The sequence below is a fragment of the Sylvia atricapilla genome, chromosome 5 (genome assembly GCF_009819655.1).
Source record: "Sylvia atricapilla isolate bSylAtr1 chromosome 5, bSylAtr1.pri, whole genome shotgun sequence".
Classification (NCBI taxonomy): domain Eukaryota; kingdom Metazoa; phylum Chordata; class Aves; order Passeriformes; family Sylviidae; genus Sylvia; species Sylvia atricapilla.
The window spans coordinates 54,981,182-54,997,799 of record NC_089144.1 but is presented as its reverse complement, the minus strand read 5'-3'; the positions used below and the strand labels follow the sequence as shown (position 1 = coordinate 54,997,799).

The following is a 16,618-nucleotide window of genomic DNA, read 5'->3' as shown; positions in this document are numbered from 1 at the left end:
CAGATTTGAAATAACAGGGGTGGCTTGGGAAAAACTTGAGAAAATTGCTTAGCTCTTGTCAGAGAAACAAGTCTCCAAGCAATAACGACTTGACGTCTCAGGCTCTCTGGATATACTGAGGGAGGTGTACATCCTCACTCTCTTCCAGTTTATCAATACAAAATTATGTGCTCGGGTTTTATAAAGGCTTGACCAATCCAACAGCCACTGAAGAAGATAATGTAAGCAAAGTTCATGGAAAAACAAGTATCCCTAAATACATCAAGTCCTCATCCTTATGTCTGTGGGGCAAGAAGGAGAAAGTGAACCCCAAAACAACTGCCAGGGTTTTATGCTTTCTTTCAGAACATGGGGCATTTACAACTGCCGAAATGTTCTACCCCTGAACTGGAGGAACTGAGGTGTGAGTTAGTTGAGTTAGTTATCATCTCCCTGGACAACACCTCCTCAACACAAATATCAGGCAAATTTCCTTCACCCTGCTGCATCAGGAAAACCAAGCTGGAAAGTAGGCAAAAATTAAGATTATCTTCCTCTAACACTGACAATCACAGGGAGGAAAACAGTTAAAAGTACAAAACAAACAAATAAAACCCCAAGAAAACAAATGCAAAAACCCCAAACAACCAAACACCACAAAACCCCAAAAAAACCCATGAACCCCAACTTTCTGGGAAAAAAAACCCAGCAAACTTTGAAAAACATTGCATGAAGTATCTGGCAATGAAGCTGATGATGGCCAAGCTGCTGTCACTATTGCCATTCTCTAACAGGGCAAATGCATATTGTAGGTGTATTTAGAAAGTCACACTTCCAGCCCAAACTTCATAAAAATTGGTTTGTTTATAAAAAAAATTTTCACTGGACCTCAGTACTATCCTTTCTCCAGGAGACTTCCCAAATTCCAATGCACTTAGCTCAGATGATTTTCTGAAAGAAAGGTGTTTTATTCATTTAGAGATTAGAGTTCTATTTAGCATTTTTCCTAACATTTGTTCAATCTCACCTCAATTTCAATTCTGCACCCACACCATCCTTTGGCAAGGAACCCCAGGAGGTTTCACCCACACTTTGAGGAACTCCCCTCTACTCCCTTTCTTCGTGTTCTGAACCAGGTTCCTTCATCTGATGCTCCCTTCCAAGGTCTTCCACTGGCAAATGAACAGACAAATGAACAGTTCCTGTTGACACTCTCCATGTCATTGAGTCAAAAAATCTGCCCACACATTACCTATTTCTAGCCTAGTCTATTATTCTGTGTTTCTGACCTGGTTCTCAGGGTGCCCACTCCACTGTGAGTAATGTAACTTAAAAGTGTGAAATGTAGGAAACTGAACTACACCATGGCCATTAAGGGGGAAAACGCCACATTGATTATTTCCACCTTGAGAGTATTTTTTCAATAAAAAACCTGTACTTTTTCTCCACTAAAGATATCTAGGGGAAAAAAAAAAAAAAAAAAAAGTGTACATACTTGGAGTTCTCTGCTGAAAAATGAGGGAAAACAAAGGAAAATACCCTGCCTTTGTTGGTTTAGTTTGCCAATGCATTTCAAGTCAGAAATCCCAAAATAATAGAAATCCATACTCCAAACAAATTTCTTGCTTAGTTCACAGGCAGAAAGTTTGTCAGGACTAAAATGATCTTTTTTTTTCCCCTTAAACTTGCAGTGCAATACAATTTATGGAGCCATTGTAATTCTGCAGGAAAAACATTTGAGAGAGACGACTGATTGAGATTTGGGGAGGGCTGGTATTATTCCCACTTGCTTAATAAGGTGTTTGTGATAGAGAACATAAGGAAATTGTGTTGGTGCCATTCCCCATAAAATAAAAAAGCTGCCCAGTTTTAAATCGACGGCAAAGCAGGGGAACAGGCCAGGCTGTCTGTGTTTTAGTATCCACAAGGGAATTGTTTAAAAAAAAAAAAAAAAAAAAAAAGGGGGGGGGGGGGCGCAAATTCCTGGAGGAAACTAGTTAAATATTCTCTCCACCTCCCTCCTCTTATTCATTCGCTGCGTTCCTTTCAATCGGCGGGGTCCCATGGCGACCATCGTGGGAGAAAAGCATCCTCTCCAGCCGCCGCGCTCGCCATGGCAACCGGCACGTCAGCTCCGGCAGCCGGGCCCCGCCGCGGGCCGGGGGCGGCCGAGCCCCGGGGCCCTCCCGGTGTCCCCCCGGTGTCCCCGCGGTGTTCCCCGGTGTCCCCGCGGTGTTCCCCGTGTCCCGGAGCGGCCGCCCGGCGCCCCCGGCGCTGTCCGCGGTGCTGATGGCCCCGACGGGGCGGGAGCAGCTGCCGGGAGCTGCCGGGGGGCGGCCGCACGATCCGCGTCCCACATGACACGGAGAGGAGCTGGCCAGCGGCCACCCCAGCCAAACGTCTTTTTGGGTTTTTTTTCCCCTCCGGTGAAGAAGAGGGGTGGAATATCCCGTGCCTCCCCTCAGGCTCTGCAAACAGCCGGGAAGAGGCACTGCAGACCTGGAGGTGGTTCCCAGTATGACCGGGAGCTTCCCAGACGTGGCTTCACTTGGGATAACCAGCAGGGCAAGGAGGAGACCGGCGCCTCTGGGATTATGCTTTGGAGCAGGTATGTGGATGCACAGGGGCTGTGCCGTAGCTAAAGGGGTAATTCTCCCTGAGGATACAAACAATATGATCTTTTCCAGTAATTTATCTTGCGTGTATTTACTTATGTGCATTTGAATCACTTGGGGATTAGCCAGGAGGACTCATTGCTCAGGAGAAAATGCTCTGTGGGGCTCGAATTTTAAGCTTATTCTGCTGAAAGCAATGGAGTGTGTAGAATTACTGCAGAATAACTCCCAATATTTTCTGGACAAATCTACATCCTCTCTGTCTATATTCATTATCTTTCGATTATTTCACTTGTTTGTCTGAAACAATCTCCTGACATCATCAGTTCAGTGAAAACAGAAAATTACTTTACAGCAATGGGGCAGAATGATCTGCTTATCTGATTTTTTCTGTCTCTAAATACATTCAAACAGCTCCTTCCTTCCTCATGTTATTGCTATAGAACAGCTGTTTTTGCATTTTTTCAATCATTAATTTGAAGTCATCCTTTCTGAAAGCTCTGAAGTCTCCCTTTTTCTGTGTGAGTTCCTTGGTGCAGCTACTCAGGGAAACTCCAGAGGCAAAGCAATCTTTGCTTACCCATAGCCAACATAGGCAAGAGAGCTGTTCTGCTTTAGCTAATTCAGGCACAGACTCTCTAAGAATGCATAGCAATATTTCTCATTTATCCAGCTGGCTTCCAGTATGTCAAAGAGTATGTTGGCTCCACGGAGAAACAGGGAAGTAAAGCTGCCTTCTGCTTTCCAAAGGCCATTTGTGTGTATGAGGCAGGATTCAGAGCTCGTTCTTGCTGGCAAAGGTTCTCAGATGTGGTTTTTGCAGGTTTGTTGTTAAAGTCACTCTTAACTGCTTAAACAAGTGGCTTGGTTTGCAGAAGAACTGTTTGCCAACCCAGAGGCATCCTTAAAAGCTTATTTGGGTGTCTAAATATGGATTTTTTGAAACTTGATTTATGAGGAGGCTTGATTTCTGATTTATTTTAAGCATTCTGGTGTCAGATGAGTCAGTGAGGGGAGGAATCTCAACACCTTAGACACATTTGGGGAACTGTGCTCCTTGTCTCAAAGTAAGAGCTTGCAGACTCTCACTCCCCCGCAGCTCTCCTGTGAGGCCTCTATTTGCAGAGCTGTGCCCTGCAATTCCCATACCTGGGTCACACCACACGACCTCCATCTGCATTTTCCTTTGCAGCCCCACCAGACACCCTCCCTCAGGTGTTTTTGCTCTCAGAGAGCAATTTCAGCTAGACAATGCAGAACAAACACCTAACATCCTCAGGTGGAGTCAGCTCACCCTCCCCAACACTTTTCCCAGCACCAAAACATGATGCAGCTCTTGAGTGTTTGGGATTTCTGCATTCCAGCAGCTTCCATCTTTCCCTAGACCTTCCCTCTGGCAGGCAGCAAACACAGTTTTTGCAAGAGGCACCCTGTCCACAAGGGCATCTCCAGATCATGGGCCATCAGCAGGCTGACACCTTGCCTCAGTGGGTTCTCCTGGGCTGCTTTTGTCCTCCCTGAGCCTTTCCTAGCAGAGAGACTCCCTTGCCACAATCAAATCCCACATCAGGCATTTCCAGCCCAACTTCAGGCTGTGCATGGCCTTCAGCCCTCCCAGCTTCTCCAGCCAAGCTGGTGTAGGAAGACTGAAATGCTCTCACTAATGGCTGTGTCCTCTGGCAGAGGCTTTAAAACAAAAACAAAAACAACCCCAAAACAACCAACCAAATAAGGAAGGAGAGGTCTGCTCCTCTTACTCCTACCAGATAAGTCCTCCTGGTCCTCCTGGAAGCATCTCAGGCATCTCTGGTTATAAGCCACCACTGCCACCCCACTCTTTGTCACCGTGTCTGGACCAGGGAGCCAGGTGCCTTGTGAGCACCAGGTCCATATTACCAAGGAGGGTCAAGAGCCACATGACAGGAACTCTCACATCCCAGCACTAATGTTCTCACCAGTGCCAAAATCCTGTTGCCAAATTAACACACTGTGTGACAAGAAAGCAGTTTTCACAAGATTTCCTGTCAAGAATTCCTTTCTACATAATCTTTTCACACAAAACCAACAGTCCAAAAAGAAAAAAAAAAAATATCCCTCAGGTTCCCCTAGCAGGAGAACTCATGCTCCCTGCTGGTGAGAGGGTGAGCTGTAATGCTGGTGCGTTTTCCCTGTGGGGGAGAGGGTGAGAATTTCCAAGAGATGGGCAGAGAAACCAGCCAGGCGTGAGATTCACCACCCCTCATCTGTCAACACCCACCATGGCAAAGCAGCCCTGGTAAAGCACCGTGTTCCTCACATCCAGCAAAAGAATGTGCTGTGCTGTGGGCAGGGCCTGGTGCTGCCAAAAATTAATGCAAGCCTGTGGGAGACAGCATCTATATTTTTACCTCTGAATCAGGAATGGGTGCAGCCTAGCCATGCCCAAGGACAGATTCAATCCCCATTGGGGAGGACAAAAAGCCTCCAAAGCTGTATTTCAAGCTTCTCTACACTCCTCTTGAACAATCCAGTAGGTGGAAGCTGTTGTGACAACAGAGTTGGAAATTAGGTCAGTCCTTCTTCTGATTGCTCTCACTTTTTTGTGCCCCCACAGTCACAATGGGCACAGATATGGGTTCTGCCACTGTTTTTAGATAATAATTTTTAGACATTTAGGGCCAATCTGGAGTTTTGCATACTAATCCCAGCAGCAGGAGGATAAAATAAAGCCTTGAAACACTTAAACCTGCAGGGCTGTCCTTCAGGGCCAAGAGTTACATCTCTAAGAAGAGATTTGCAACCATTGTGTACCTGTTTGTAAACAGTGTGGTGCTCTTTGTCTGGGTAACACTGACCACAAATCTGGCTCATATTTTACCACTGCCTGTATCTGGACCAGAGCAGGATGTTGGGTGTAAGCGGACTCTGCACTTACAGTAAGGGCTCCTTCTCAGTGCCAACAGAAAATAAACGTATCAAGGTTTAGGGGCAAGAATAATTTTATTCATGGGTTTATTCTGGGTTTTAGCAACTTACTCCAATTTAATAGACCTACAGTGACTTCCTCTAGGTCAGTCTTAACACCCTGTAAAAACATGAGAAAAATTCCCCAGATGCAGAGAAAAGCCATTGCTCCCAGAACATTTTAAACCACAATGAACTTCAGCAAATGGCAACATCTATAAAGGAAACTCAGCCAAAATGCAGTGACTTGTGACTTGTCTGTGGGTTTGAATCCTACTTGCTCTTCAAAATCATCCCTTGTAGAATTGCCCTTAACCCAGTGCTCCAGGTCACAGCAGTTACTCCAGGTGTGAGCTGACAGACCCAGAAAGGATAGATGGAGGCTGTTCTTGTCCCAGTTAGCTACTGCATGTCTCACTCCTTGGTAAGCTCAGTTAGAAGGATGAAGGTGAAAAAGGATTCTTCCCCAAGCAGCCAGTACAAGAAATAAAAATTGATTCCAATCCCAGCAGCTGTTGCAGTATTACATCCTTGTCCTCAGTTTTAATATCTTGTTAAAACAGTCAGAAAAGAACTTGAAGAGTCAAAGAAGGCCAATGTCTAAGAGTCTGCCTGGGTGCCCTGAATTTCCTCCAGCACACAGAAGATACTCTTCAGATGTGCTGAAAATTAGAACATTTCCTTCTTTTATTTGATTCCACCCATATTTCCTGCTCCCATGCCCTCACTCCTTAGGGGCCTCACGGGCTAGGCCCTCAGATCCTGATGTGAGATGCAAAACCACAGATCAGCTCACTGGATCAGTTCAGCTCAGAACCGATCACCATCAGCTGAACCGATTACCACCAGTGGAGCCATGTCCACACCAGCACAGAGCTCCATCCATGAGCCAATCCAAGCTTACAGTCATGTCATCCTGGGTCACCCATGCTGCAGGACAGGGATCTCCACCAGCTAGGTGAAGCTAGAGAGCAGGCAGCAGCATTTGAGATGTGGGTACAGATCTCAAAGGCTCCACTGCACTCAAAATATGTTATTCTCCTGATGAAATAGGGGCAGAGGTTTCCTATCCCCACACACTGGAATGCAGAGAGTGAGGAGGAACACCCTTCACCTCGAGAGATTTTCAGGCTTTGCTCAGAAGAGCTGCCCAGAGAATAGAAACACCTTCGTAAGAGGAGCAGGGCAAAGAGCTGAGCATTTTTATGAGCAGCAGAGCAGAGAAAAGGACTGCCAGGGAAGCTGTGTGCTTACAGAAGCATGTGCATCCGCATTCCTCCACTGGAAGCAGGAGGACTAAACAGCCTCAATATGCACAACAGCCATCGCTGCACAGCAAGGGACAGAGAGAGGCTGAAACACCGTGCGCTTCCACAAAGGGACTTCTGCACTGGCACAATGCACGAACAGGGCAGCTCATTTGAATTTAGGCAGGGTGAGTGTCACCTTCCAGCGCCTCACAGCCAGACAAAAGCCCCCCTCCCCCAGTCTGATTCAATTTACTCGCACTCCTAATGTTGATTACACTCAGTTAGATGAAGCATTTCTCTTCCAGTCTGGCAGCTTTTCCCGAGATGCTCTCCAGAGAGGGAAGTTTATGGAGTAAATGACCGGCTTAATGCTTTTGAAATAATTTGCTGGGCCAGTGCTCACCTAGTGTTTTGCAGCTGTGAGGCAGAGAGGTAAAATATTTCGAATAAAACAGCCCCTCTGCTAGTGCTTAGGTCAAGTAATATACAATGATCTGCTTATTTAGCTGCATTTATAATCTTGGAAAACACTAGTTGGGAAACAAAATACTTTTTTCTTTTGATTAAACATTTTCAAAACCCCATCTACTGCATTTCTTTGTGAGTCTTATTAGCTTTTGCTCTTCCAAATTGCAATGGACACTGCATTTTCAGACAGGACAGTGAACACACAAACACACAGTGGCTATGCTGTATGGGCTTTGTGCAACAGTCAAGTGTATGCAGCAGTGATTTCATGAAGTTCTTGTGGCTCAAATAGTTAATCTCTAAGTAACAGATCTGTTTTGGAGAACTATCAGCTCAAAAATGGAGCTGTTTGATTTCCAAACTGCAGATTAAGGTCAATAAAGTGGAACTGTGGCACTAGGAAATCCCTTTTCAATGAATATGAGTCACCTCGATGCTCTGTCTTTTCCAAAGCTAATGCACAAAAAAGTAGATTTTTAAGCAGAAATACAGAAAGGCCTCATACCAGTTTTGAAAGGATTCCCACTCTAAAATGCTTGAAAGACAAAGTGAGATTTTTGGCACTGCTGAATCCATGCAGACTCGTGATTACTGGAATGCAGCCATTCAGGCCCGTATTATATTGGTTTAAAGGGAAAATTAATACAAGCATTTTTGTTAACTAAAAAAATGTAATTAGGCCTCACCTACTTGCTATACATAAATTTTACTTGTTGTGCTTCTAAATTTTTGCTTATGGATCTTCAGGGCAGAGGGAGTTGGCAGAATTCATCACTGGTTTTTATGGATCTGATATTTCCAAGTTGAATGGTTCACTAACACTTAAAGCTTATTTCAGCAAACAATGCAGCAAGCACAGACATGGGAATTGGGATTAAATGATGTAGAAGATCATGGTATCTCCAGTTATTTGCATCTCAGACCCATAAAGAGTTGTGCCTATGCTGAGCTTTTTATGGTCACGTATCCTTTTGGAGCATTACTCATAATACAGAAGTTCAAGTCTCCACTATAAAAAACAGAATCATAAAAATCAGATTTGCTCACTGAAGAAAAATATATGCTAGGCCATAGACACTCAGGTTCTTAGTACTAAATCAGGGCATGATCCCGATCTCAGTGCCACATAAGGAAAATAGGCTTGAATAGAGATCACTTAAAAGAAAATAGTTTCTAGTCCATTTGAAGAAAAAAAATATCTATGACTAGGAATGCAGGAACCTCAGAGTACAGTGGTTAATCAGAGGGCATTTTACTTTTTTGAAAAATAAAGCAAATAATTGCTGTACAGCCAGTGAAATCCTAGGCTCAAGTTAGTTAAACTCCCTGTAATTGCACCCATATTTTCACCAGTGCCTCGTGGGCAGTGTGGTAAATGACCTGGGAGTTTTCCAAAGAAGAATAAAAAAATTCAGCATTAGTTGCCCCCCTGTTTGGTGCCTCTCCTGTTCCACTGACAGCAAGGAAATCAGCACCACACAGAACTATCTGTGCTAGACATGGGCAGCTCTTCCCACCCTCATGCTGCTTCCTCCGCCAGCAAAACTCCAACAGAAGGCAGCTGGATTCACCTCCTGGAATTCTCCTTCCTTTGGACACCCACTGGTTGCTCTCTTTTGGGGTCACACACTGCCCAGGGCTACTCAATTCCTGTCTTCTCCAAGTCATCTTTGCAGGCAACCCAAGCTCTCCCATGAGCAGTGGTTGGGCTGACTCTTAGGCAAGATGCATCAGAAAAAAAAAAGCCAAAAAATACAACCCTGTAACTATTTTGGGGTCTACCCACCTGCAAAACCAAATGTGTCAGGTCTGAGCAGACACAGAGAGCAGATCTGGCTCACAAGAAGAAATACAATGAGAACAGTGTTAGCAAGTCTGCCTGTCTTAACAGCTTAGAAAGGCCATTTCATTCTTGTACCAGACTTCCACTGCTCTTCAGTACTGGTCAAGACATTTTATCTGATTATTCTTCTCTGAAGCTCAATTTGTACAGCTGGCTATTTTTAAATGGCAAATACTTCTGCAAGAAGGTCAAGAAGGGAAATTAAGGAAGAAAATTATCCCGTAATGTTCCTTTCTGTCTAGTTAATAGGCTTCATGTGTATTATTTTATTACAAATAATTCTAACAGGTAATTTAGCAGGTTACACTGAAAATGCATCCTGCCACTCTGTCAGACACTGCAGCCCACATGCCCTGCCAACAGCTGGTGACAGCAGGATTCCTCCAGGGAGTAGATCCATCCAAAGGAGGGTGGGAAAAGACAAGCAGGAACCCTCTGAGAAATCAGGAATCATCTGCTAGGCAAAGCCACTAAGAAAACAATGAGGGAAGGCAACCAAAGATGAGTGGGAAGGCAAGGCCAGGCAGCACCCACAGCTGTCCAGCAGAGGAAGGGACCAGGGATGATGTATGACATCTGACAGTGCCTCTTCACTTGGCACAAACAGTGTTACACTAAGTACAGGCTCTTAGAAGCTAGAGGGAAAAATCTTCTATAACCACACCAAGCAATTAATACAGCTTTTCTTCTTCCACACCTGACAATTTTTTGCACTGCATTATTGAAGGGGACATGCAAAACAGCACCAAGGTTGAGATCCCAAATTCAGTGACTGTGCTTTCAGGCTTCACTCTGAGTAGGCAGACAAGGAGAAAACAATAGGTGGTAGATGCAGAGCCAGAGTAGGCACAGCAAAAAGTATCAGCGAAGCACTGAAAAAAGCCCATCAGAAAGCAAACCTGGGAATTTGGATGACTTGGAAAGCTGAGGAAGATGATGGTGGCTTTTTGAGCCAGTTTATTTGGCTTCTAGGATGAAATTTTTGATCTTCCGCCCATGACTGAATCCTGATTTATCTTGCACATTATCAAGCCCTGGAGTTCAGCATTCTCAGAGCAGACCCATTTGTATGTCTAGTGAGTAAAAGGCTTTGCATGTCAAGATGATGACTGCAAGCAGCAGGGTGTTTGCATATGTATAACCACTAAAATTAGCTATTTTTCCATTTTATCCCTGTGACAGGCCAAGACCAACCCAACCATCCGGCTAAACTCAACACTGGAGACTATCTAGCAATATAGACATACAACAGGAGACCACACCAGTCACATTCTGTGGTGTGTCTGCCAGGAGGGTGCAGGAGAACAATTTCACACAGGTGACACCCTCAGACAAACTGTTATTCACAGGCAGTGACATTTGACAGGTGATAGGTCTGGTGTCACTAGTTGGGGATATGGTTATCCCACGGACAAGAACAATGGCCCAAACAGCGCACCTCGAAGGCCTCTCACTGGAGGGCTCCCAGAAATTCAGCTCACTTCATGCACAAGGCTCTAAGGATCACTCAAGAGCAAAACAGTCATTCTTCCAGAGGTGTGGGGCTGGTGGTGAGGGTGCTCAGTCCCAGGAAGCCTCCTTGGGCAGCATCCCAGCCCCAAGGGAAAGGCTTCCCACTGCAGACATGCTTCTCCAAGGAAAACTACATGAAAAAGGGGGCTATAACCACAAGGGTTTGTGGACATACATGGTAATAGTCCAGAAATTCTTCAGGACTGAGGCCTCTTATTACCTGGGGACCCTCTGTGTTGACCAAGGGGTCCTGCCTTTCTCATCACCCCCACAAAGGCAGGGTTGGGGTCATGGTGCACACAGCACAGATGTGGAATGGGGCTGTGAGGAACAAAAGTGAAAGGGTGTGAAAGGGCATGAAAGGCTGGCAGCCACCTCAAACCAGCCAGGGAATGGGATGGGATCCCCCCGACACAGCCTCTCATACCACCAGCTACAGCGGAACCCAGAAGCTGTATTTCAGCATTAGCCCAGAAAGACAGAAGTCACAGTATATATTTCTACTACTGAGAATATTCTTTTGTAGGTTGAGATGGGCTTTTCATACACAGCTGTTCAAGAGAATCTTTTCTCTCCTCTCTGTTTGCAGCCTGAGCAAAAGACGTGGCTGAGTTTGCTCACAGCATGGATAACAGCAGTGGTCCTGTTCTCCTCCTTACCTTGCTGCTGCAGAACATGAGCAGCCCCAAAGCCTCCAGCCCTGCTGGCTACGAGATGGCAGAACTTCCACCCCCAGGAGGCAGCTCCAGCAGGAACCACTCTCTGGCAGAGTACGGGCTGAGGCCAGGAGAAATCGCAGCTGCCGGTGTGGTTTGGGGAGTGCTGTGGCTGATCTCTGTCCTGGGGAACTTCCTCGTGTGCTTAGTGATCCACAGGAGCAGGAGGACACAATCCACCACCAACTACTTTGTGGTGTCCATGGCCTGTGCAGACCTGGTGAGCAGCATGGGCAGCGCGCCCTTCCTGCTGCTGCAGCTGAGCTCGGGGCGCTGGATGCTGGGCAGCGGCGTGTGCCGGCTGGTCAGGTACCTGCAGTACCTCACGCCCGGGGTGCAGATCTACGTGCTCCTCGCCATCAGCGTCGATCGGTTCTACACCATCGTCTACCCCCTGAGCTTCAAAGTGTCCAGGGGGAAAGCCAAAAAAATGATTTTGGTCTCTTGGCTCTGTGGTGCTCTGTTTGCATCACCGGCCTGTTTTCTCCACGGCTCCAGCAGCGACCACCATTGCAACTTCTTTCTCCCCAGTTCTTGGCAAGGATCTGCCTACAGTATTACCCACCTCCTCTTGGTGTTTTTGATCCCATCCCTCCTCATTATCCTTTTTTACCAGAAAGTCATTAAGTACATTTGGAGAATAGGCACGGATGGAATGACTGTCAGGAGAACAACAAACATTGTTCCAAGAACAAAAGTGAAAACCATCAAGATGTTCTTAACATTAAACTCAATGTTTCTCCTGTCCTGGCTCCCTTTCTTCATGGTGCAGTTGTGGCACCCACAGGAAACAGACTACAGAAAGAGCTCCTTGCTTTTCCTGGCCGTCACCTGGATCTCTTTCAGTTCCTCAGCCTCTAAGCCAACCCTCTACTCCATCTATAATGCAAACTTCAGAAGAGGGATGAAAGAAACTTTTTGCATGTCTGCCATGAAATGCTACAGAAGCAATGCATACACCATCACCACCAGTTCCAGGATAGCAAAAAAAAATCATGTTGGTATTGCAGATATTCCAGCTACAGCCAAAAGTGTCACCAAAGACTCCACCTATGATGCTTTTAACAGAGAAGCCAAGGAAAGGAAACTTGCCTGGCCTATTCCATCCAATCCCCCAAATACGTTTGTCTAGTGGGTTTCATTGGTTTGGAAAGTTACTCTGTACTCTCAGAAGGAGGAGTTTTCTCTCCTTTTGAACCAATGTATAGCTACATATTTTTAACCCAGCTTTTAGCGGGTGGGGGGGTGGGGGGAAAAAAAGATGTTTTATTTTATTAAATGCCTTGGGTTTGATGCATTTGTTCAATTTCATTTTGATTACTACATTCTGCTTTGGGAAACTCTTCTCCCAGAATGACAAGCAATGCTTATCTGCAAAATAAGAGTCCTTACACTCCCTATCTGTAGGGAGAAAAGGGAAAGAAACAAAAAACTGCTTGTTTTAATCCCTTTACAGGATGGGCTACAGTGAGTAAATGCCACCCCAAGCCATCTAGGCTTCTTTCCACTAATACAGCTGAGCTGGGGGTTATCCATCCTGTTGAGACCCAACAGGTATGATGGCCCTATGGGGGCCCTGTTGGCTTCAGTCTAAGCCTCATCAGTGACAAAATACTCACTGGTCCAGCAGGGTCAGCATTGGGCCAGCACTGGATTCTTCTGCATCTTTGTCCTTGCACCTCTCCAGAGATGTTGTGGTCTAAACTGCCCAGGAAAACTCACCTCCTTGGTCTCACCTTGTACCCCCAGCCTGGTGCACCAACCCAGAGGTGGCACAGCTGGGAAGAAGAGCTGCTGAGCAAAAAGGGCCAAACCTGTGCTGGGCACCCAGGGCCTCCTCACATCTGAAATTGGCTGTGTCGCCTGGTCTGCACCCCTTCTGCTGAGGTACGGCTGTGGCACCTGCAGCAAAGGGTGACCTTTTCCAAACAGAAGCAGGAGCATGAGCACTAGTCCCATGCCGGCCTGGCAGCATCTTCCACTGTTTGGGAATGTTTGAAGAGGTCCCTGATAGGAGTCCCAGAGGACACGACCTGCAGAGGATCTGTGGCTGCAGGTGGAGTTGACTCCTGCTGCTCTATCTCTGCCAGCACAGCAAGAAAACAACCCAATGGGAATGGCTGGGCCTTCAGTCCTGCTGGGACAGGGAATGACAGTGGAGACCAGGGGGAGAGGCAGGAGCTTCTTTGCAGGCCCCTGGCTCCCCCTCAGTGTTAAAATGAGCTCATGGGAAAGAGGCACTGTGAATGGGGGACATGGGTCTGTGGGCCTGGACACCTTGGGTCCTGCTCTTGAAGGACAAACAGGGCTTCCTCCCTAGGGAACATAGGTCCATTTGTATCAGTAGGAGGAAGTAACAATATGGCTAGGTCCCAGAAGCCCTATTTCAGTGCTAGCTCAGAAATACAGATGTGCCTTGAGCATCCAGGCAGGAAAAGCATCATCTAAGAAGCAGATGGATTATTGATTGTGTTATCGTTCAGGGGGTGGTGTGGTCAGCAATGAGAGAATGTGTGCTGGACTCTCACCATGTGTGATGACCATTTTGTGCTGCTTGGAAACCCCAAGGCTCCCCAAGCTCAGCTATGACCCATCTGACAGAGAGCTGGTTGGCAGCTCACAGACCCATCCTGTCCTTTCAACCCCACTCCAACCCCTTTCCTTGCCTCGTGCTCACCAGTTTGCTGCTGTTCTCTATGCATGAAGGCTGTGTGTGGTCAGTGCTCAGGCAGGGCAATGCCTATGGAAGGCGTGGAAAGCAGAAGGAAGGACTACAAGGGTCTGGCAGCTAAAGAAGAGGACCTAATGAAGGAAAGAGGAGGAAGACGGGACTGTAAGCTGAGCCACTCTCTTTTAAAATTGACTTTCTGAATGAAAATTTCTTCACCCAAAATCATCTATACTTCCCGAAAGAGAGAGAATTATTTTTTTCTTTCTTTTTGTTTCCCCCAGTTATCAATCTCATTAATAAGAATTGGATTGAGTCTGTGTGGGAAATATTGATTCATTTTCTCAATTCCCACAGCATTGCCCAAAAGCACAGTAGCACACCCTCAGAAAACACTGGTAACTATCCTCTAAATTAGGGCAGCACTAGCATGCTGTTGGTGAATTCCTCTCATTCTGATGATAAATGTGGCACATGGAAAGTCCAGCCCAGGCTGCCACACCTCTTGCCTGTAAAGATTTCCTTTTTTGAATTCTTACAAAATTGACAGGGGAGTTCAGTAGGGTTCAGAGTGGAGGTCTTCCTTCAACAAGTGTTCCAGTACCCATTTTCTACTGTAGCATTGGTGGCTTGAGGACAGAGCAGGGCAAGCAGAGAAGAAAAAGGTCTCCTGACACGTCCTCCCAGCCTCCAGCTGTCACTGGGAGGAATGAACACCCTTCACATCATAGCTGCCAAACACTAGTGCAGCTCCATAAATCCAGAGCAGGTCCAGAATGAGCTAGACACAAAGACAAGGACAAACAGCCCCAGTTCTGCTTGCTTAGAGCCAATCTCAACAGATTTCAGGAGCATTTTGCATGGGAACCAAGGATTTGACCTCTTTTCAGCTGAGGATCTCAAGTACTTCCTATTCTGTATCTTCTTCTCAGCTAGCTGTGACAAAGTCACTACATGGTGAATAGTTGGTCCTCATCCACTCTCTGGGCCAGTCTTGGGTTTGTAAACCTCTGTCACAAATTCTCAGTTATTTCCTTACCCAACTTTTTCTTGCACAGAACTGGCTCCAGACCAGCCTCTCCTCAGGGCACAGCCAAACATCCGCGAGTCCGGGCTATCAGAAGCACTTCACACTCACGGCATCCTAAAAGCATTGTGGACACTTTGATCCCAGGTGTTAAAGCAGGCAATGGAAGACTGTGCAGGTGTCAGCTATCCCTCCTCACACTTCTGTTTCAAAATCTACAGCTCTCTGCTGTCTGCTGGCAAGACAATCCCCAGTCACAACCCCCTCAGAGAAGGATTCTCTTTTTTTTTTTTTCCCTGCTTTCAGAGCAAATGTGGCACACCTGGGCTCCTGTTCATGCCTGGAGCCTCGAAGTGCTGCAGCAGTGAAAGTGAATAGAACAAGAGCAGCAGGAACTACAAAGTGTAATAAACAGGGCTGAGTGTCTCCCTCTGCCACCAGCAGGGAGCAGGAGCACACACGTATTGGAGCCCCAAGCTGACATCCTCTGAGGAGAATCTCTGCTGGCAATGTGGCAATGTGGGAGTGGGGAATTCTTTTTGCTGAGAAATAATTCCACGTGTCTGGTAAAAAACTTCTTCCTCCTCCTCTACAACACAAAGAAGTGTTGGAAGAACCCTCAGTGACCATAGGAACACTTCCAGTATGTATTTCACAAATTCAGAAATCCCCATTAAATCAGGATCTGATAGTTCCCATTAAAGCCACTAGCAAAAAAACTCTCACAAATTAGAAGATGAGAAGACCTTGAAAGTGAGACAAGACCAGTATTTTCTGTCTGGTTCATATTCTGATCTTGTTGTTTCTTACTGAAACATCATCATATGCTTAGGGGGATTTTGCCATTTAATTCCCTCTGACAGAGTAAACTCAGATCTAGACTAAGCAAACCAGGTCAACTTCACGACATTTTTAACTTTGGATTGGAGATTGAAACACAACAGTTGTTCTTTTGGTTAGTAGTTTTATTAAAGAGAGGGAACTGAACAGAATGAGCCCTGGGGTCACCAGAGGATCACAGGCTCATGGTTACCCACCTCCTGCTAGGTCAGAATCCAGAGGCACACAGGACACTTGTTTCTTCAAATGTTTCCCCACCTTTCAAAAGGTTTTTCACTACAGAAGGTGGCCAGGAAAAGTCGAGGATTGCCATGACAACAGCCAGGGACACACGGGCTGAAAGAGCTGGAATTTCTGTGCTGACATCATGGGCTCTAACCAGCCCTGCAACCATGAGTGAAGTCTGGAGGCCAGGTCTCTTAAACCACCTTTCCACATCAGTGGAATCCCAATCACACTTGTATCAGAGTGAACATGGCTCTGCTTGCCATGGCTTCTTTTAACCCAGACTACACTGGTGAAAACACAAGAGCAAGGAGAAAGCTTTCTCACTCTTTCCATCATTTTAGGACAGATGATGGACAGACAGGTTTAAGACAGAGGGGGTTTGGTAGCACCAATGCCAGGTTTGCCAAGGTCCCAGAGGTGCCAGAGACAGGAGGGAGATCGTGGATTATCTAAGCAAGAAATGGAAAATTCAGTAGGATTTGCCTGATCAATATAGACACAAAACAAACAGAATAAACTCCCAGTTTAC

The 16,618-nt window shown here is 46.2% G+C and overlaps 1 protein-coding gene across 1 annotated transcript; it reads left to right on the top strand.

Moving 5' to 3' along the window:
* The first annotated feature begins 2,476 nt into the window (after positions 1 to 2,476).
* LOC136360912 (probable G-protein coupled receptor 19) lies at positions 2,477 to 12,619 on the top strand. Its single transcript, XM_066318503.1, has 2 exons — positions 2,477 to 2,587; positions 11,200 to 12,619. Exon 2 carries the CDS (start codon positions 11,235 to 11,237, stop codon positions 12,456 to 12,458), a length of 1,224 nt encoding a protein of 407 aa, XP_066174600.1. The 5' UTR covers positions 2,477 to 2,587; positions 11,200 to 11,234; the 3' UTR covers positions 12,459 to 12,619.
* The last annotated feature ends 3,999 nt before the right edge of the window (positions 12,620 to 16,618 follow it).

What these genes read in the sequence shown, in the direction of transcription:
- LOC136360912 (XM_066318503.1), top strand. Translation starts at nt 11,235, where the DNA reads ATGGATAACAGCAGTGGTCCTGTTCTCCTCCTTACCTTGCTGCTGCAG.